This window comes from Camelina sativa, chromosome 14 (genome assembly GCF_030686135.1).
Source record: "Camelina sativa cultivar CO46 ecotype springtype chromosome 14, ASM3068613v1".
Classification (NCBI taxonomy): Eukaryota; Viridiplantae; Streptophyta; class Magnoliopsida; order Brassicales; family Brassicaceae; genus Camelina; species Camelina sativa.
In genome coordinates, this window is record NC_141893.1 from 14,572,305 (window position 1) to 14,592,262 (window position 19,958).

Sequence of the window (19,958 nt, forward strand, 5' to 3'; positions counted from 1 at the left end):
AGGAAAGCTAGCTATATTACAGTATTAACTTCCATACTAATTAGACTACCCAAAAGAAAAAAAGTTGTATAGGTTCCTCCTGCTGCCTATTAAGTCAAAGAACAGCATCATCATGACTAGTTTTTCTTGTGATAGATACTATTATCCAATTTAATAGATCAAATAGCAATGATTATACATCATTTATTGTCAAAGATTCATTCAAATCCAATCTTCTCTGGATGATTATTTATGCATACAATGATACAAACCAAACTTTGGATGCTTTATTCATGTTGCATAATGCATACACTCACCCATCGCAAGTCCCGTATTCTCTTCTTGTTATGAATTTAGATATTTACACATGCAAAATAAGCCCCATCCATAAAACTTTTGTAACAACAATAATGAATAACTGCAAATTACTAAATAAATATACACATACTTTTTCTTTTGTGCAAATATATACATACTTTATTATATAAAATAGATAAAATATGATAGTAAACTTTACCAACATTAAAGAAAAAACGAAACAAGTAAAAACACTAATAAAAATAACATAAGCACAGAATAGATATTGTCGTCTTACATAGTGTCATAACTGATTAAAGAGATCATCATCACATTTTCCAATATTACATATTGAGTCATGATGTACCGTCTAATTTAACAAACCTTACCAAAACAGCATCCTAACTTTCATATCTAAACATAATCAACCATTTTATTTTTTCAAACGAATGACCAATTCACGAGGATAAAAGCCAAGCAGTGGTTTGATTCGTTGTCGTCAACAACTTTCCACACCGTCGCTTGCTCATACGAAACTGGTCTCCCCATGCTCGACACACATATTCCCGCCGGAAGATTAGCATAGCCCTGAAAGATTCATTCCAACCTTAGTATTTTCCATGTATGACAACTTAACCGGGAAACTTTTAGAAAAGACTAGCTAGTAAATGTTTACCTGCTGCATGATCTTAGCGAATTCGGAGCAAAGAGCTTTACGACCAGAGTCATCGAGAGTTTTGTCGAGCATTATATCCTGAAGTGCCACCAGCGTTGTTTCAAGCATGTCTAACCCGGCTTGGTTTGCAAATGTGAATACCGGTGAGGCCTAAGAACCAAAATTTGCCAGACAATTTACCTTAGCAATTCCCAATAACCGAACCAGAACCGGATTGAGCACCTCACAAGAACAGAAATCTTACGTTGGTTTTGAGGGAGCAGCACAATATGGCATCAGAATGGTTCCAGAGTTGCTTAAGCAATGTGTCACCCCCACAGGATTGAGAATCAGTTCCAAACAGGTCTGCCCCTGTATGAGCACTAAAACATGCAAAAGAAAAAACGTTTCATTGAATTAGAATGAGATAGATAAACACATTCTTGTTGATTACGGTTGCAAGAAGAGTACCTGTAACTACGGGTGATCCAACGGACAAGAGTGAGAGCCTCAGGAGAAGTGGGAAATTGCATTGAGCCAGGACGAGGGGTGATGGCTAAAGCAACTCTCTGAATCGAACCAACAACATTCCTCACATACTGTCTCGCCATTGTAGCAACATTGTCTCTTGAATGGTTATCATATGTAAACTGGAAGGCTATGGTTAAGACCAATCTGGAGTTTGTTTCTGAGTCGGTTTTGGTGGAACCATCTAGAGATGACGCTAGATCCCGTGTTCGACTTGCAGATTGATGGTCATTCTGTTACATACAAAGAAGATTTGTGTGTCAGTTGACTATTTCCAGGATATTAAAATATTATTTGAAAAAGTTCTCTTATTACCGGATTCACTTTTTGTTCAAGCGGTATGACACGAAAACCAGAAGGAAGCAAAGGTGCATCATCAGCAAATGATTCATCGATAGGAGCAAAGACAAGCTGAGCACAGCCTCCAACCACATTTTCATCAACGCCGCTGCAAAGCTAGAGAAAAGCCAAAAAGAAACAAAAATTTCATTTCAATAACATAACTTTAAGAATCCAAGAAAGTCTTGTATAAGAAACAAACCTGCAGTAAATACATATCCCGAGATAAGCCCATGTCTTCAGGTGAGTAAGCATGACCTCCGAGTCTAACTACTTCGATGAACTAAAACGAGTAAACAAAATAGGATTCAAGGCATGGCCAAAGAAGAGATAAACAGGACAATGATCTTGAGAATCTATTTACCTCTTCATGTTCGAGCGTCTGTGCGAGAGGAAGAATGACTTGGTTACTTGGGAACCCACCAGTTCTGACGCAGGGAACAGCGAAAGGAGTTGCTCTGAGAGATGCAGCAGAATAGGCATCAACCCCATAGTCTGCCCATTCAGCTCGGTGTTCTCTCAGGAAACGGATCAGAACAAGGGGTGGAACATTCTTCAAGGGGAAATAAATAAGAGACGATGGCGTTAGAAATTGAAGAAACTGACTCTCGTTTTTATATAAATGTCAAATCATGGTGTACAAACCTGCAACAGCATAGAAGCTTTGGCACAGAGGACACCGCTTCCAAAACTTGGAAGAAATGAGCTACCATATTGAGAGCCAGCAAATTTAGCAGAGGAAGAGTTGATCATGATTGTAATATCCTCTGCTCCATCACTACTCATTGGAGACCATCCATCATCCGCAAAACCATTAACAGCATCATTGAAACCACTGAATTTCAAGAAAAGCAAAAGCATTAGAACAATGCTCCGAACAATAAAACAAAGCTTCTCAAGGAAATATGTTACCGGCAGAGTCTTTGGCTGAAAGTTCTTAAAACTGCAGGCTGGCGTCCACCACTATACTGAACTTCTCCACTGGTCTCTTGAGCAATTTGCCTCACATGTCTCAGAGCCTGAAATGTGGAAGTAAAACTCAGAGACACATATGGCCTAGTCAGGTCACGAAAAGGTCAGGTTCATAAGGAACTTACAGCGACGGTCATTTTCTGAGCAAGAATTTTGGAAGACTCATAGAGAGGCCTGAGGACTTCAGGAACACTTGAGACCTACCAAACCAAATAAATTCAGCAATTAACATAAAAGAGGAGACTTCTAAGAGACCTGATGTGTTTTTATTAATCAAATGCTTACATCCAAGTCAACATGATCAACAATGTGAATAATTGAGCCACCACCATCACAAGGACGGATAAGAAACCCACTTGACAGCATTTTGGCTCTCACGAAGCTTGAAGACAGCGGACCATTAGGACCACCAGTTGCAGAAGTGAGTGACCTCTCACAAACCTGAAGGAAACAATTATTATAAGGCAAATCTAGTAAACAGAACAGTAAATAAACATAACCAGTTCCTATGACTCACCACATAGCTTCCATCTTCTAGACTTGTACTATATCTCAGCGTCCAAAAGTCACGAGCTGCTGCTAATGTTGTAGGAGCATAGATCTGATAACCAACCATGAACAATGATCAGTACATTTTAAAGGAACATAAAAACAAGACTGACAGATTTATAGAACAGACCTGAGTGTTGACAAGTTCGATAGTACCACCGCTTCCAGTGGGTATAACATTCAGAGTCTCGACACATCGACAGTCACGGAACCATGATGGACGATCTTTGAGGATTTCAGCGACCTACACAGTATTTGAAGTTTAGAGTACCTTCACAGAAATTTTCCTTTTTCCAAAACAGTATTAAAGTAAAAAACCAAACACCATTTACCTTCATGGGTTCTAAACTCACGAGGCCACAGGCACGTGCTGCTATTCCACTGCAGTTGCGTGAAACAGCTACGATGCCAATAGAATCCGGACCAGGCTACATACATCACCATGAAAATACATATTAAAACATTTTTTAAAAATCACTTCATTTTCACATATAAAAAACCTTAAAATGTTATAACTTATTTACCTTCATCCCAATCATCTGGACCCAGTCGACAGCAGTTCCTGTAGCCTTGCTAAGGAACTCTGCCAAGGTCTCCTCCGCAATCGAGAGAAGACTACCAACGAAGGACAATTAGAAAAAGATAATGTTAGTTTCTTCACATAATCGCACAAAGAGAAATTCACTAACAGAAACAACAAGAGCCTTGCTTACTTAGCTGGGTTGTTAGCATCACGCTGTGGATGCTGATGTGTTGGGTTTTGCTGCTGACGTTGCTGACCACTCACGACCACAGACTCACAGCTGTTGTCTGTGGTCGTCCCAGAAGCCTAAGTGACAATACAAAGACTTCACCAGTCACTTTCTAACAATAGAGAATTCTTAAAGAACAATTCCATTCACAAGCATCAAAAGATAACAACATTTAAAACTAAGTCAAAACTCCCAAAACTCTCCCAACTCGAATGTGGTCTAGGACTTACAGTGTGGATACGATGTTTCATGAATCCATTCTCATAAACCAAGTGGGAGACTTGCTTCTGCAAACGGTCATTCTCTTCCATCAAAAGCTTGTTCATAGCACTCAGCTTCCTGTTCACTGTCTGAAGACGAGCTGACTCTTTCCTCTGCTTCTCTCGACATCTAAAAAGTCAACAAACAACCAAAAGAAAGAAAAAAAAAGCTTAAAGACAAAAACTATAGTATGATAAATGTGTTGAAAATAATAGAGAATGAACAGGAAGAGAGTAAAAGAAACAAACACACTTTTTTTGCTTTAAGAATCATACCAGAATGACATAAAGAACAAAAAGATTATGTAATTTCCAACATATTCTCTGCATAAATATTACAACTTTTCTTTAAGAACATAAAAAAAATTAAAGAGACGTTTTAAAGCTCATCAAAGACAGTTTGATTAGCTGTCACTTTTTCATGTAATTTTCACTTTCAACTGTGTCAACAAAGCCTTAAGCAACTAAAAGAGAAAAAACAATTATATAGACATAGATCTGAAACTCAAAAAGGCTTTTAAAATCACCATTTTAGATCAAAAACAAGAACATTTAACAAAACATTGTCAGAGAATAGAACAGGCGTTTAAAATTATCGTCTTCAAATACAAACAAACAAAAAAAAAATCAATTTTTAATTTCAGAAACAATCAAAAACACACTAAAAACATTCAATTAAAGCAGTTTAATAAAGAAACAAGAGAATCACCTTCGATTCTGGAACCAAACTTTGATCTGTCGAGGCTCGATGTTACAGAGGATGGGACATTCACGAATAAGCTGTTGTCTTCGAAGAGAGCTAGGTTTAGGACACTCAGCATAAACTCTCTCAAGAGCTTCAACTTGCTCCGGCGTGTACCTAACGTACTTGCCGGAATCAAAACCTTTGTCAGGAGAGTCTCTATCGTCCATGGAGTGAGCCATCATAACTTCTACAGAGAGGGTTTACAACAACAAAAAAAAAGAAGAAATGAAAATCGATACTTTGAGGGGAGAAATAGTTGAGAGACCAACCCAGATGAGATGGAGAGAAAAGGAGTTTTGAGTTTAGATTGGTTGGCTCTCTGAGTAGAGAGAGCCACCTTTGAGATTGTTCATGAGATGGTAATGGTTTGGGAAAAGAGTTTGGGTTTTTCTCATTTGCAAAGGAGAGATGAAAGAGGAGGTAAAAAAAGGAGCTAAAGCGAGGCAGCTAAGTAGAGACTAGAGAGAAGAGAGAGAATACTGGAAAAAGTAAAGTAAAGATCTTTGTGAGAGAGAGAGAGAGGACAAGGAAGAAACAACAAGAAGCACTAAACTTGTAGAAATATCATTTTTTTTTTTTTTTTTTAATTTTTAAGGTGAAATTTTGAGAGTAGGTTGAATTCAATGTTTTGGTTTAAAAGCTTAGACTGTTGTGGAAAAAGTAAAATTTTAAAACTTTTCTTATGCAAAAGCTTTTCTCTAACAAAAACTTATGATAGGAGAAAGCTTTCATTTTATACAAAGCTTATAATAAGAATTTCCATCTTTATAATGATTTTGTTTAATCTTTGTTTAGAGCTCTTAACAATATATGGTTTTGAATGGATGTTGCAAGAAAAATCCACCAATCAGTCAATTGTTTAGTCCACTATATTTTTGAGGTGGATAACAAATTATAGCGATTTAGTTTATTTGTTTGTAAAATGGTTTGTAAAATTGGTATGTAATGGATTTTTTATATTTCCTTTGGCATGTACCAATATAATTGATGAATAGTATATAAAAATGGTCTAATGCACAAACAGATTTATATGTCAATCACCACAACCATTCAAACCCATAGGTTTTAAATGTGAAATTTTGATAGTAGGATGAATTCAATATTTTGGTTAAAAACATAGACTGTTGAAATAAAATCTTTTTTTTTTAAAAAAATGTGATAGGAGAAAGCTTAAATTTTATATAAACCTTAATTTTAGAGGTTGAATTAATGTATATGAATTAAAATCATTTTCATTTTTATTTTTTTAGGATTTTATTTTCTTAGAGCTCTTGACAATATATGTTTATGAGATGGATGATCAAATGCTTCTCTAATTTGATTTCACATCACCATCACCAAATTCTCCACTTTAACGTGATGTCTTGTCTTCAATATTCTTGATTAATTTGTAGTTGGTATGCGATGGATTTTTTCTATTTTTTTATATGTAAATAAGCATGCCTAATTCACAAACGGATTTATCTGTTCCAATCACCATAACCATAGGTTTTAAAGGAAAATTTTGATAGTAGGATGAATTCAATGTTTTGGTTAAAAACATATACTATTGAAGATAAAATAATTTTAAAAAACTTTTTCGTGCATAAGCTTTTAAAAAAAAATGTGATAGGAGAAAACTTAAATCTTATTATATAAAGCAATTTTATAGTTTGAATTAATGTATATGAAGTAAAATCATTTTCATTTTTATTTTTTAGGATTTTTTTTTTAGAGCTCTTGACAATATAAATTTATGAGATAGATGATCAATTACTTCTCTAATTTGATTTCATATCACCATCACCAAATTCTCCGCGTTAATGTGTATGTCTTCAATATTCTTGATTTAGATAAAAAGTTTAGATGTTGACAAAAGAAAAAGGATTGAAATTAATTAGATTTAAAAACTTAATTGCATTCAGACTCAACAAATTAGTACTAGCATTCAGACTCAACAAATTAGTAATTGCAATAAACACAAAATAGATGAGAAAAGCCAACACGCAAAGGCTGTCTCTGCAAAATTTAAAGACATTTTTCAATAATTATTAAAAAAAATCCCCTAATGTGCTTGTCACTAAAATCAATAATAAGAAAAGAAAAAAACTTCGTTTCAAACAGTTTTCATCATCCGTAAAACGTAAGTGTAGTTGTCAGACGAAACGGAATTTTGACGAAATGGGGTAATTTGCTAACTTAGGGAAATAAAGCAGTTGGCTTTAAGTTCTGTGACAGTGGCCTACCCCAAACATAGCATCAAATTTTTCTCTACCCTCTTCTCTCTTATTGTCCTAAGATGATGCTTACGATGATGTATGTAACAATGTATGTATGTGCATGTACATATCATTACCGTGGTGGGTGGCATGTTCTTGTATATGTTCATCTTTTTTTCTTTGTAACCATGCGGAAGATGATGCGCATGACAAGTATGTACAAATGTCACTACGCGCATGAGAAACGTGAATATGGTTCTTCTCTTTTGTTTAACTTGTTTCTAAAAAAGTCTTGAATAATAAAGTATATGAGAAAACAAAGACACAGCTCTGCCTTTGCTGGGGGGTACAACCTGTATTTGGTTGTCTGGTAACGATTTTTCAATTGGGTTTGTATCCATTTGTCCAAACATTGCTTCTTTAGTATAGTTGTTTGGTTTGCTTATTCCTCTTTGTTTTGAACGGAAATTTAAACTGTAACTATTAGGATCATGTTTGAATTTCAAATAGTAATTATCTTTCATGACCTCAATGCATTTCTCTGCTAGACACATGAGAACTATTTCGTCGAGAACCGCGTAAACTAAATCCAAAAAAAATCTCTGTATGCCAAATATATATCCCCAACGATAAATACAAAATGGAGTCAGTCGCAATACATGTGGATGTGGTTTGCTTCTCCTTCCCCCAATATCTCCGTTTAACCAGAGAACGGTTGGTCTCACGCCTCACTCAATCCTACAGAAAAAAAAACATAAGAAAACAAGCTAAACATACTGACTACATCCAATATCGACATGTACGGCAAGCACCAAATCTATAATCACGATATTTTTTTTGTTATCTTGGCGAAAACGACATCATGAAAATATTATATACATGCATGTTCGTAAAGGAGGAATACAGATTCAATATATAAATACACACATTAAATACGGAAGTGTCTAGTAAGTAAATAATAAAAAGGGATGTAGAAGAAGGTCATGTGAAGTCTCATCATGAGTTCTTTACTTTGTGCATGCGCTTCGATTTCCTACATGGCAGTCTCGCAGATATATATACCCACTTTACCCTGTCTTTTCTTTTTGCATTTTAATTTGTATCACTACTACTAACAATTACTATTATCTTAATCAAATACTTCGTAAAGATAGAAATCGTGTTACTAAAGCTCTTTCATATTAAATTCTTCTTTTCTGTTTAAGAAAGAACAAGACTATCTATAATCAATTATTAACACACTTTATACGTAGGAGAGTATATCTCGCGCCACTAAAAAGCTACATTATAGAGCTCTTTACAGTTTATTTTGAGTACTTTGTTTTTTATACATTTCAGTTAATAGCTTCATTATTTTATTTGACGCCAGTGATTGTCTCTAACTTTTTATGTATGTGTGTCACTGTGGAAACTGGAAACTATACAATACAAACCAAGGTTCTCTTAATAAAACTCACGACATGTGTCAAGAACCAAAAAATATTATACATGATCTTTTTGTGTGTTTGACTATGAATGAAAAAAACATCGTAATCCATTATCATAAAAATATCATATTAGCAAACAGAAAGTACACATAAATTTTATTTAAGTTTCGCCTTTGTCTCCATAGTTCGTAAAAAAATAATATGGATGATCTTTACTGATAGGAAATAATTTAGAAAAGAAGAAAATGGGCTTAATTTTTTCTCCTTTAATTTTTTAAAATACGAATGTCAAATCTTTTGTGACAATGTTGATCTCTAAAAGTCAAAACATTGCTTTTTCTTCAACATCATAATACAGTTCCTCTCCATCTCTAGGTTAATTAGTAATTATTTCAATCCGAGTGCTACTTTATGATGTTTTGCTTTAACATATACAACAAACTTGTGGTTCATACATGATTTTTTGTGAAGCAACAAATTTTGTAGTTTTACATAAATTGCAATAAACCCAAAACCCTTGATGTCACATTGTTTGTGGATTCTTCCATTCTTCGTTTTATTACCAAAATTTTCTTACAACAAAACAATAATATCAGTAGCATTGTATCTTTAACTAAAACATCATGACATTTCCCTTTATTTATTTTTCCTTTCTTCCTTAGTGGGTTTTATTTTAATAATCACAAGTCTAAAAACCCACTTCACGTTTTACCTAATTGCTCCCAAGAACCCTAAACCTTTTCTACAAATATTTGTATATATATCATACACTAAAAGACATAGATGAGCTGAGACCACACAGAGCCAAAATACAACAAAGCTTTTTCGTGTAGGGACCTTCTCAAGATGTACCACTCGAAGCAGCCATGGCGGATTTACCAGAGCTAAGGTTGGAACTATCTTCATGACTTTCTTCGTGATGCTCATCCTCCTTCTTGGCATTGAGAAACCGGCCACCACATCCTCTTGGTCGTCTTATCGCATGCAAATGCCGAGATTCATGCAAATATGGCTGCAAGGTACACTCTAAAGATTTACTCAAATGAAGTAAGGAATCATAGCAAAACATGAGTTTTAGAAAAAAGTATTTTACCTTACGTGACTTGATGACTTTATTCTGCGATTCAAGTTTTGCTCTAGATTGCCTTCGCCTCAGTATTCCGTGGTACTGCTTTGCGTTTACAAAAACAGGTTCCTCGACTGCATCAGATGGTAAAGGAACACCTTGTTGCTGCATTCCCATTAACTGTACATGTACCTGAAATGATTTGTAATAACCTGTTAGCATTAACCATCGAACTGTTCACTACATTAATCCGGACCAGAACACTCGTTGTAGTTAATACACCATACCCCGGCATAGGGTTGTTGAGGAGGCGGTGCAAAGATGCTTCTGTAGTAAGGATCTGGATATGGGTATTGTCCAGGTGCCTTCAGTATTAACAATACACAAACACACACAAAACAAAATTCGTTACTTCTATATTGTATGAAAATGCAGAAAGGTGATGGTAATGGCGTCAATAAGTAGATTTATCAACTAGAACGTCTAAGGCCACGAATGATGAGCAACTCGAATTAGCTTCAAATATAAGGGGTCCAAAAAGACTTGGCATATTTAAGTATTGATGGAACTCTTTAGTATTAATCAAGAGATATGTGATCAAACATATCTTTTTTTTTTTACAGAGAGTAAGAAAGGTGCAAGAAACTAAACCAAAGATATAGTTCTGATTAAACAGTTTGCGTTTTTATGGCAGCTGAGAGATGTTTTTACCATGGGAAGTGTACTCCCCTGGTGAGGAGGAGGAACCGGCTCTGAGTAGACTAAACTTGTAGCCATTGACTCATAATTTCTTCCAGGAGGAGTTGGTGATTGGAATTGAGAATCTGTCTGTTCTTGCTTCTCATGACTTACAATGTTACCTGGACAAGAATATACACCAAACTTAACAAGGGAGCACCAACCCAAGAATCAGTAACAGCAAACCACAAGAACATAAACGATGGATCAAGTTCTGAAAACATAATTAACATGAAATAAGAGATATATAAACATAAAATGGGGAATAAAGAAGAGAAAGAGAGACAGAGAGAGCAAAACCAGACAGCTCATGGATTGAGGAAGTCATGACTCATGAGCTTAATGTCCAAAGCAGTATTCTGAAAAGTTCCAAAGAACAGAGTAAGTATATATGATTCTTGAAAACCTATTAAATAAATTCAAGAACCAGAATTATCATATCCTCACAAAACCATTAACCTCTTAGTTCAAACTAAACAAGTCAAGAAGTATACTAAATAAAAATTTCAAGGAACCAATTCAGAACTAAAAAAAAACCCTGTAATTCTTACAATCTGACTAAAATTCTAAAACGACAGAGCCATTTTCTAACCCCAAATAACAAAAAAAAAAAAGTCAAAAGCTAAGAATTTCTTAAACCATGATTGACCAAAATTATATATATGTAACTTACCTCTAATTTAATATATAGAAAAAAACCTCTGCAATCTTGTATGTAGATTAGAGCCTCTTCTTGAAGAAGAGAAGAAAAATGAAGAACAGAAAGAGAGACAGTGTCGTTTTCTTCCTTTAACTCGAGTTTTAGTATACTCTAAACTTCAGAGCGTCCTTCTTCATCAGTCTACAACATCATGACGTTTTAACGCTTCAGCAGGTAAGAAAACGGCAGGGTTTGTAACAACTGATGCGGACGCAATATCGATCGTACAAGTGGAGAAAGAGAGAAGCGTTTCAGATTGCACGTAGCAGATGATTCCGGGCAGATCTGAATTTGCTGACCGAAGTCTCTCACTTAACTCATCAAGTCCACGAGTTCTCACGGGACCTACCCTCTACCCGCTGCCCGAGTGACTTATTTGTATTTTCTTCTGTTGTGTGAGTCATCGATAGCGAAACCGGTTCGCGTTTGTTCGAATTCCAGAGACAACAAACTAATCTCGGTTTGGTTTGATGCATACTAGTCTTATTATATAAACCTTGGTTTTCAAGGTTAGTAACTCACCAGATAGTCATATATGTCAGTTTAACAATCAGAAATCAAAATTGAAAATTTACCAGATCGTGATATGTATCAATTTTAACGATTAAATATTAAATCAGATATTAACATGTGTCAAGTATATTCATGAAATGTTGACACATGTCAAAAATAATTATCTTTCAAAATAGCTAATTAAGAAAATAACATTAAATCTACTTAAAATTCACATGTTCATATATTCAAAAAATTCTAAAAACAAAAAAGAAAATTAACAAAACTAATATATTTTCCATTGTATGTTAATTATGTTATACATTTTTTCTCAATTATTGACATGTATAAACAAAAAAAAATAATTCATTAAGCATGCATATTATTATTAATCATTAAATAGTGAATAATTTTTTTTTTAAAAAATAACATAACTTATATCAAAAGAATTATTATTTTTGAAACGTAATATGACAGTTAATTAAAAAAAAAAACATTATATCTACATAAAAATTATGTTTGTGAAGTGACCTTAGTGCAGTGGTCATTGGTAAGTCTAATTGTAAAAGGCACCATCACACAAGAATCAATTCTCGCTCTCTATGAATGTAGGAATTAGGCTAATGGACTGGTCTGTTGTGGCCCAAATGTTTATAAAAATAATATTATATGTTTATATCGAAAGCTTTGATCTTTGATTTTTTTTTCGATATAATTTTGCTGATCTATTGAATGGGTCTTTGATTCGTGAGGGTTCTAGAATGGAAACTATCAGATGTAATGAAATGGAATCAAAGTATATAAATCCTGCTAATTTAATCAAGGATGAAGACACTGATGGAGGTTCCAAAAGTGATTTTACAGTTATTAACATTATAAGTTTGGAAGATTAGTCGATGATTGATGTTTCTGGTTAAAATCTAGAGTTTTCTCTTCTGAATAATGTTGATGATTCCGGTACTGAAACAAGAGCAGCTTGATCGAGTAATTGAGAAGCGATTTTCAAATTTGGGAAGTTGGAATGGTAAACCGTTTTAAAATTAGTTTCAAACCGGATTTATGTAGTTTTCTATCAGATTTGGTTCGTAAATCATTTAAACCCAGGTATATGAAATATATGAGAACTTTGAATTCAGCTAGAAATAAATTGAGAATTTATGATTCGAGAAATTTGAGACGAGGTCATAGTTTTAAGTAGTTTTGGTACAATGTGATGCTTATGAAGAGTAAATAGGTCGTCGATCATTAACGTGATTACGACATATGTCATGTTTTGGATTGTTTATAAAGTTTCTATTTTGTATATTTGAATTATCTAAGACTTGTATATATACCATCGTAATTATAATTTTCAAATTTTAATTTTTATTATGTTATATTAACTTTTTCTCAGTAGATAATTTTCATCAATTGTTCATCCAAAGTATCTTTGGAATTAAAAAAATTCATGGTTAAAAAATTATGTCACAAAGCAATTTTAGTAATTATAAAAACTATAATTATGTCAAAATAAAAGTAAAGCAACATAAAATTTGTTTAATTTGTTCAGAAGGTATTTTATAGGTGGTGATAAAGAGCATACTTTAACAATAAAATAATTTTGAGTGTAAAAACATATTTTAAATGGTAAAACATAGAGTAAAATTATACATGCTTACTAATTAGATGTTGCTTTGATGAATTATTTGCATGTAAAATATTTTGTGAATAAGTTGTGTAACAGTTTTAAAATTTGACAATAATAATATTCATAATGATGAGTATTTTGGCAAAAGTTTTGGTTGGATATAATTTATGTTTAAATTATTTTAATAATTGTTATAATATATAAAAATATCTTATTATAAACAAGTATACGAAGGTAAATACAAATATGATTTTTTTTCTAACTAAAATTATTTATATATTTAATTCAAAAAATAAAATTTATTTTTATATTTATAAAAGTTTGTTTAAGATTTAGAATAATACTTTTGTGGTAAACCGATGATTTTGTATTTTTGTTATAAAATGAGTTTCATATAAAACTCCATTAGGCTATGTGACTCATATCGATTCGAATATTTATGTAATATTCTATAACCTTTGGTTGGCTTTTATTGTTGTAGACTTGTAGCACATGAAAATAAATAATACGTTTCGTCGTTTCTTGATGTATCATCACTACATAAATGATTCATTTGTTATATTCTCTGAGAATATACCAAAGTCAGACCAACAAATTTCAGATATTATCAATGTTTGAATATTATAGAACAACATCAATTTCAATTTTATTACGATTCTTAAATCAAAATCAAAAACAGCAAAGACATATTAAAAGAAAGGTTAAAGTTTAGGCGGCTTAATAGACTTCAACGTGCCACTGCTTGTTCTTCCTTAGCTGAGAAAGCTTCAAGTCCCAGCTCTCACCTCTCTCTTCTGCAACTCTTTTAAGCGTATCTTGAATCCCAGGCATCATTCCTTTAAGCCCACAGAAGTAAATATGAGCTCCATTGTCCAATAGCTTGAAGATCTCATCACTGTACTCCTCAATCTTGTCCTGCACATACATCTTTCCACCTTTCTTGTTCTTCTCCTCTCTGCTCAACGCCTTATCATACCTAAAGTGTTCCGGATGGTCCTTTAAGTACTTGGTAAACTCATCATCATATAGAAGGCTATCGGTGTTAGCCACTCCTAGGAAGAGCCAAGCTAAGCCGCCAAATGTCCTGTTTGGGACGTCTTCCATGAACATTCGACGTAGGTAGCCTCTGTAAGGAGCCACTCCTGTTCCTGTGGCTATCATTATGTGTGTCGCCTTTGGATCCTTTTCGGGTAACAGCATTACCTTCCCTGATGGACCTGGTTTCGAAAAAGTATATTTAGTAAACTAAGAACTCTTATCACAAGGGGTCTTTATGTATGTGATTTAGTTCACATACCAGTGATTTGAATCTTGTCTCCGGGCTTTGAATCACAGAGGAAGTTGCTGCAGACTCCGTTCTTTGAAGGATCTTCTTTCCCAGTCTCGGGATCGTAATAAACAGCTCTGCGTACACATAAACTCGCTGTTTTGCCGTCAAAGAAATCTCCATACCTCGTTGATGCAATCGAGTAAAGGCGAACATTGTGTGGTGCTCCCGGTTTCTTCGGGTTCTCACCCTACACACACAAGATCCAGTTCATTAATAGAATTAAGAGATGAAGAATAGTGGTAACAATTTGAAGACAACGAAACCATGTAACAGGACAAGGGACATGACTTACAGGAGGGATCACACCATAACTCTGTCCTTCCCAGTAAGGAAGGTTACCGTCATGATCGATGACAATATGACAAGTTTCTCCTGGGGCTTTTGGACCAACGACTCGCTCCACAGAGACAATCTTAGCAGTGTAGGACTCCTTGGGTTTGTACAAGTTCAAAGGAGGATCCTTGGGGTCTTCCAACTCAATAGGAGAAACAGTAACCTTGGAACTACTCGTTTGTTGAACCGACATACATATTGTCCTGTTGGTGTACCGTTTTGCATCTCTTACGTTTGTTGTCTTCTGGTTCATTGCTAAAGAAGACGACCATGACTTGCTGTTAAAGCTTATGCTATTGTTCTGCTGCAGAATGAAATAATGGTAAAGCAAAAAGCAAGCCATGATTCAACCAAACTCAAACGAAATGAATCAAACAAACTTTTTTTTTTTTGTGGCTTCCTCCTGGTTACTTTCCTTGAGAACAAACAAAGCTAAAGCTAGAATCTTTATGTTAAAAAGAGAGATTGAGATGCATCATCATCACCTTGAAGACGGATCTTCTAAGAGAACGTTCGTTTCCAATTGAAACTGAGACAGCACCAGCCTGTAATTGTAAAAAAAAAAAATCAAACTCCATCAGATTAAAAACTCTTTTTTTTTTTTTTTTTTTTTTCTGGTAAGATCGTTAATCAAGTAAAACAAAAGCCTTAAACCCAGATCAAAGATCATAAAAACCACCAAATCAATCTATTTCAAAAAAGTTCCCTCGTATTCTCCGGAAACATACAAGAGGAAACAGTAACACGATTCAATAATTCTACGGCCATACTCAATCACAAGGATCAAGAGTTTAAAAACAATCGTTGACTAAAAAAAAAAAAAAAAAAAAAGAGTGGGGATCTGACCTGAGACACCACAGCAGAGTGAGACATTGTGATGAATGGGAGGAAGGAGGAGTACTCAGATTCAATATAATCGATTGACTGAAGAAGATGATGATGAGCTTATGGGGTTTTTATATATAAATAAATAGAGTAAGCGCAGCACCAAACACGATCCTTTGAATCTCTTCAAAGGCCAAAGCTTCTCCCTCTTTTGGACTCCTCCAACTGACGCGACGCTCTCTCACAGACTTCTTAATTTTTATTGATTTGCCACTCCTATTAATTAATTAATTAAGCAAAACCGGAACCAAATTGACGAAATGTTCCTAAACCGACCGAACCAATTCAAATAATTTCACAATAACCAAAAAGACCAAAAATAAATCCAATAATCCAAATACATTATTAGTAACTGTTTTCTACAATAATAATGATTCACATAACAACAAAAATCTTTATTCTCTTGAATCAAATGAGCGAATTATATAGACAATGAATTCTACTTGGTATTAGTGACATTGTTATTATGAATGTGATCACAATTAACAGAGGCATTTTGTGTTTTCGGGTAACCAAGAAAATAAATGAGAGCAGAAGCGACCATCAAAGCTACACCGGAGAGTCCACACACCAAGCTGCCCACTACCAGCACGTGATTCATCACGTGATCATCATCATTGTCTCGAACTTTTGATGACGTTTTCGTCGTCGTTAGTGGGGATTTCACCGCACTCGGCAATATCGAGCTACTAGACGGTGGTGATGATGATGATGAAGAAGATGTCGTCGGTGGTGTAAGCTCATTTGGAGAAGGTGGTCCGAAGAATGTGGTCATCTCCGATTGAGACTCGCCTGTTGGTTCGTAGTAGTACTCAAGACCGTGATCGGAAGGTCGTAATTCTCTAGCGTTTATGGTCGTTGGTTCTATGACGATGAACAAGATAATGACTGAACACATAATAAACGGTGGAACCATTTTGTGATTTTGAGTTTTTTTTTTCGTCTTAGGCTTGAGAGTTACAACAACTTGGATTTGGCAAGAAGACCTTCCCGTGAAGGAATGCTTTATATAAGAGAATCCAAACACGACGAAACGGCTTCGTTTTTAAAAGTTATGATCATCCCGTGTCCGTGATGTGTGCGTATTCTTCATTGTCCAATTGCAAACAATGCCAACAACGGTAAACGCTGTCGTTTCCAACGTTGTCACGACAAAAAAAAGTTTCTTTCTTTATTCCACGTTGGCTTAGGGAAACAGTCTCTCTCGACTCTTGTGCTTTGTCTGAATTTGTTAAAAAACTATTCTCGTGAGTTTCTTTGTCGGAGATTGGCCCTAAATTCACGGGGTTATTTAACTATTACAAGAAAGTAAAAAAGAACTCGATTGTTTGTTGTAATACGACCACTCTCGAGAGTGTGTTTCTGTCATCGATTTAAATATTAATTAGCTATAGTGATTTACTAAGCTTTAAGAAAAAAGATTGATGTAGAAAAAAGGTAAAATACCAAGAAACTAGAATTTATAGTTGAGTGATATACAAGGTTCTCTATTTTCTTGAAAGCAACGAACCGAAGAAGAATCTTTGAAAGCTTTTTTTTTTGTTTATAATTGAAAATAAAGAAATATCTAGAAATTATAGGAATAATTGTTTCAATATATATCGAGGTGGAAACTATTTCTTTCCAAGTTGTATGCCAAGTAATTTTGCTTAACCTTTCCATACTTACAATAAATTGACGCAATCTAATGATCTATAAATCTATATATACATTTTGAGATATTTATGAAATAAATACTGAAGTTGACACTTATTTAGACATTAAATATTTTTAATTTTAATTTATAAAATAAAATTTAAAACCAAAATTTTGTGCAGAATAAAAATTCCTAAATATTTCCTTAATCAATCAACAACTAATTGCAATATCTCATTAAAAATTTGTTTTGTAAAATTCCTAAATATCTCCTTAATTTATTACAATATTTAATGCTAACAATAAAAATATATGTACAAATCCTAAATTAATCTTTACGTCAATTTATTTGTCCGTTTTATCTGCAAAAAAAAAAGAAAAATAAAAAGAATTATCATATTTCATAATTTATTTCTGAATCATATGTAAACAATTCTAAAATTAAAATATTTTGAAGATAATGTATACTTGATTAGCAAGATTTTTGGTACTATATTTTTTTGCATTTTTCGTTATTTGGATTTTGAAAAACGTGCATGTTGTACTTAAGCAAAGAAAAAAATTGTGTTTGGATATCTAGCGGGATGAGTTTGAGTATTAATATAAATTAAAAATTATTTCATTGACTGTTAGTAAATCATCAGTTCAATATTTTGTTAATACCATCGATATTTGAATATTAGGCATATCTAATTAAGTTTATTAAATTACAATTATGTAAAATAAACAAACAATATTACGGTATACCACATGTTATATTCAAGGAATGAAAGTTACATTTCTAAAATAATTTAATTAGAGGAGTTACAATTATAATTTATAGTATGTTTGAATGAAATGAATGAAAACAATACTCAATTCATAATTTATGTGATTTCAGTTACAATTTAATAGTAAAGTGTAGATTTAAAGTATAAATTAATGTACATTATTACATTTTAAATATAATTATTACTTTTAGAAATTAAATGCTAAATCAATAAGGAGAGAATGAAATCTTACTTTTGTGTATATGATTAAATAGAAATTTTGGTTCACTTCTTTTTTTTTTTTAGTTCACATTTGTTCACTTCCATTTATTGTAAAAGTTGGAAGTAAGTTATTAACGAAATAATGCTTCCTTCACTCAACCCAAACTTGTCATCTATTGTGTTAGTCAAACTATATCGCATTAACGTTTATTTGTGAAAAAAAAAATCAAGTAATATGAATTTAAAGATCTTGTTAATTGTGGTTCTTTTGCATATACATAGAAGGGATAATTGCAATTAAACCGATTTTCAGATGGTCCAACTTCTTCCATTCAAATGATGAAAGAAAAATCAAGTCTTTGAAAACAAAAAATCGAAAAACAACTTCTCAACATATAAAAGATACAATTTTTATCTTTGCATTGTCTTAGAACAAGGCTATTTCTGCGGTTGATAAGAAAGATGATGGTATGGAGGAGAAGGAGAAGAAGGACAAGGATGGTTTGAAGGAGGAGCTTGGTGATGCTGACACAGATGCCGAGCTGGATGGGAAGGCTATTTCTGCGGTTGCTGAAAAGGATGATGGTGTGGAGGAGAAGGAGAAGAAGGACAAGGATGAGATGGCTGAGAAGCAGAAGCAGAATGAGAAGGATGAGGAGGAGCTGACTAAGATTTGTGATTCAATAGTACAGTCAGTTCTGCCAAAGATACCCGGAAAGAAGGAAAGGAGGAGTCATTACCAAACACAATGATTTGTTAATGATTTTGATGCATACTCCTTCTTTTTGGTAAGCCTATTTTTTTTTTACCAATATTGTTTACAAATTTATAATTGTGCATAGCACGGAGTATAATACTAGTTGTATATAAATGAGATTCAAAGTTTGTTAATTAGATACAAGGAAGATATTCGACTAGTGGGTTTGGTGATATGTAGGATCGTGGCCAGTTCTAGATTAAACAAAAGGCCAAGATAGAGAGTTGCATGTCTTTGCTTCAGGTAATCATCCTATTGATGCTTTTTTTTAAGTTGTGATTATAATGATAGATGTTTTGGTTAAACCCCATAGTTCCTCCCTAGAACATTCGATCTTGTCTTCCACAGAAAACATATTCTGCAAACTTTCCATATACATGGCGTTATAGACTCAACATTTTACACCTCTCAACTAAAACATTTATCTACAACCATCTTATCGCCAACAGCCACATTATACACTGCTTACTTACGCCAATATATACATGGTTTTATAGACTCAACATTTTACACCCTTTGTTAGCGTAAAATATCCCACATCGGAAAAATGTGAAAGGATTAACTAATATATAAAGGGTTAGGGCCTCTCCACTTATTGCCAATTGATTTTGAGTTGAAAGCCCACAGTAAAACCCGAATTTAATATGGTATCAGAGTAGGTTGTCTCTTGGGCCACCCCGTGGATGTTGTTCCCACATATGTCCACGCTTCAGATGGTCATGC

At 33.9% G+C, this 19,958-nt stretch overlaps 4 protein-coding genes across 6 annotated transcripts; all 4 read right to left on the minus strand.

Moving 5' to 3' along the window:
• Nucleotides 1-522: 522 nt before the first annotated feature.
• On the minus strand, nt 523-5,792 carry LOC104741649 (homeobox-leucine zipper protein ATHB-9). The gene is made up of 18 exons (XM_010462545.3): nt 5,041-5,792; nt 4,302-4,461; nt 4,033-4,148; nt 3,844-3,934; nt 3,652-3,747; nt 3,450-3,563; nt 3,288-3,371; nt 3,056-3,211; nt 2,896-2,970; nt 2,711-2,817; nt 2,444-2,633; nt 2,163-2,351; nt 2,001-2,081; nt 1,775-1,915; nt 1,403-1,692; nt 1,197-1,314; nt 953-1,102; nt 523-864 (listed from the first exon to the last, which is right to left on the minus strand). Exons 1-18 carry the CDS (start codon nt 5,256-5,258, stop codon nt 718-720), a joined length of 2,523 nt encoding a protein of 840 aa, XP_010460847.1. The 5' UTR covers nt 5,259-5,792; the 3' UTR covers nt 523-717.
• Nucleotides 5,793-9,229: 3,437 nt separating this feature from the next.
• On the minus strand, nt 9,230-11,486 carry LOC104741650 (nuclear transcription factor Y subunit A-7). Of its 2 annotated transcripts, none has more exons than XM_010462546.3 (6): nt 11,179-11,486; nt 10,806-10,864; nt 10,479-10,627; nt 10,055-10,132; nt 9,795-9,959; nt 9,230-9,713 (listed from the first exon to the last, which is right to left on the minus strand). In XM_010462546.3, the coding sequence occupies exons 2-6, from the start codon at nt 10,831-10,833 to the stop codon at nt 9,543-9,545; spliced, it is 591 nt and encodes a 196-aa protein (XP_010460848.1). In that variant the 5' UTR covers nt 10,834-10,864; nt 11,179-11,486; the 3' UTR covers nt 9,230-9,542. The 2 variants fall into 2 exon arrangements, with proteins under 2 accessions (XP_010460848.1, XP_010460849.1); XM_010462547.3 differs by having other exon boundaries at nt 10,811-10,864; nt 11,179-11,482.
• Nucleotides 11,487-13,906: 2,420 nt separating this feature from the next.
• On the minus strand, nt 13,907-16,093 carry LOC104741651 (ferredoxin--NADP reductase, root isozyme 2, chloroplastic). 2 transcript variants are annotated; one of them, XM_010462549.3, is made up of 5 exons: nt 15,834-16,093; nt 15,473-15,532; nt 14,947-15,288; nt 14,622-14,841; nt 13,907-14,541 (listed from the first exon to the last, which is right to left on the minus strand). In XM_010462549.3, exons 1-5 carry the CDS (start codon nt 15,858-15,860, stop codon nt 14,042-14,044), a joined length of 1,149 nt encoding a protein of 382 aa, XP_010460851.1. In that variant the 5' UTR covers nt 15,861-16,093; the 3' UTR covers nt 13,907-14,041. The 2 variants fall into 2 exon arrangements, with proteins under 2 accessions (XP_010460851.1, XP_010460850.1); XM_010462548.3 differs by having other exon boundaries at nt 14,947-15,291; nt 15,834-16,072.
• A 99-nt stretch (nt 16,094-16,192) lies between these two features.
• LOC104741652 (GATA zinc finger protein) lies at nt 16,193-16,857 on the minus strand. Its single transcript, XM_010462550.3, has one exon. The coding sequence runs from the start codon at nt 16,786-16,788 to the stop codon at nt 16,312-16,314; it is 477 nt and encodes a 158-aa protein (XP_010460852.1). The 5' UTR covers nt 16,789-16,857; the 3' UTR covers nt 16,193-16,311.
• Between the last annotated feature and the right edge of the window lie 3,101 nt (nt 16,858-19,958).

What these genes read in the sequence shown, in the direction of transcription:
- LOC104741649 (XM_010462545.3), bottom strand. Translation starts at nt 5,258, where the DNA reads ATGATGGCTCACTCCATGGACGATAGAGACTCTCCTGACAAAGGTTTT. An exon ending in GTTTGGTTCCAGAATCGAAG is followed by an intron (nt 4,462 to 5,040) that starts GTGATTCTCTTG and finishes TTGACTTTTTAG; the next exon opens with ATGTCGAGAGAAGCAGAGGA. An exon ending in TTCAGCCAAAGACTCTGCCG is followed by an intron (nt 2,634 to 2,710) that starts GTAACATATTTC and finishes CTTGAAATTCAG; the next exon opens with TGGTTTCAATGATGCTGTTA.
- LOC104741650 (XM_010462546.3), bottom strand. Translation starts at nt 10,833, where the DNA reads ATGACTTCCTCAATCCATGAGCTGTCTG. An exon ending in AGGGGAGTACACTTCCCATG is followed by an intron (nt 10,133 to 10,478) that starts GTAAAAACATCT and finishes TTAATACTGAAG; the next exon opens with GCACCTGGACAATACCCATA. An exon ending in AAGTCATCAAGTCACGTAAG is followed by an intron (nt 9,714 to 9,794) that starts GTAAAATACTTT and finishes TGTACCTTGCAG; the next exon opens with CCATATTTGCATGAATCTCG.
- LOC104741651 (XM_010462548.3), bottom strand. Translation starts at nt 15,860, where the DNA reads ATGTCTCACTCTGCTGTGGTGTCTCAG. An exon ending in ACTCTGCTGTGGTGTCTCAG is followed by an intron (nt 15,533 to 15,833) that starts GTCAGATCCCCA and finishes TTACAATTACAG; the next exon opens with GCTGGTGCTGTCTCAGTTTC. An exon ending in TTAGAAGATCCGTCTTCAAG is followed by an intron (nt 15,292 to 15,472) that starts GTGATGATGATG and finishes TTCATTCTGCAG; the next exon opens with CAGAACAATAGCATAAGCTT.
- LOC104741652 (XM_010462550.3), bottom strand. Translation starts at nt 16,788, where the DNA reads ATGGTTCCACCGTTTATTATGTGTTCAGTCATTATCTTGTTCATCGTC.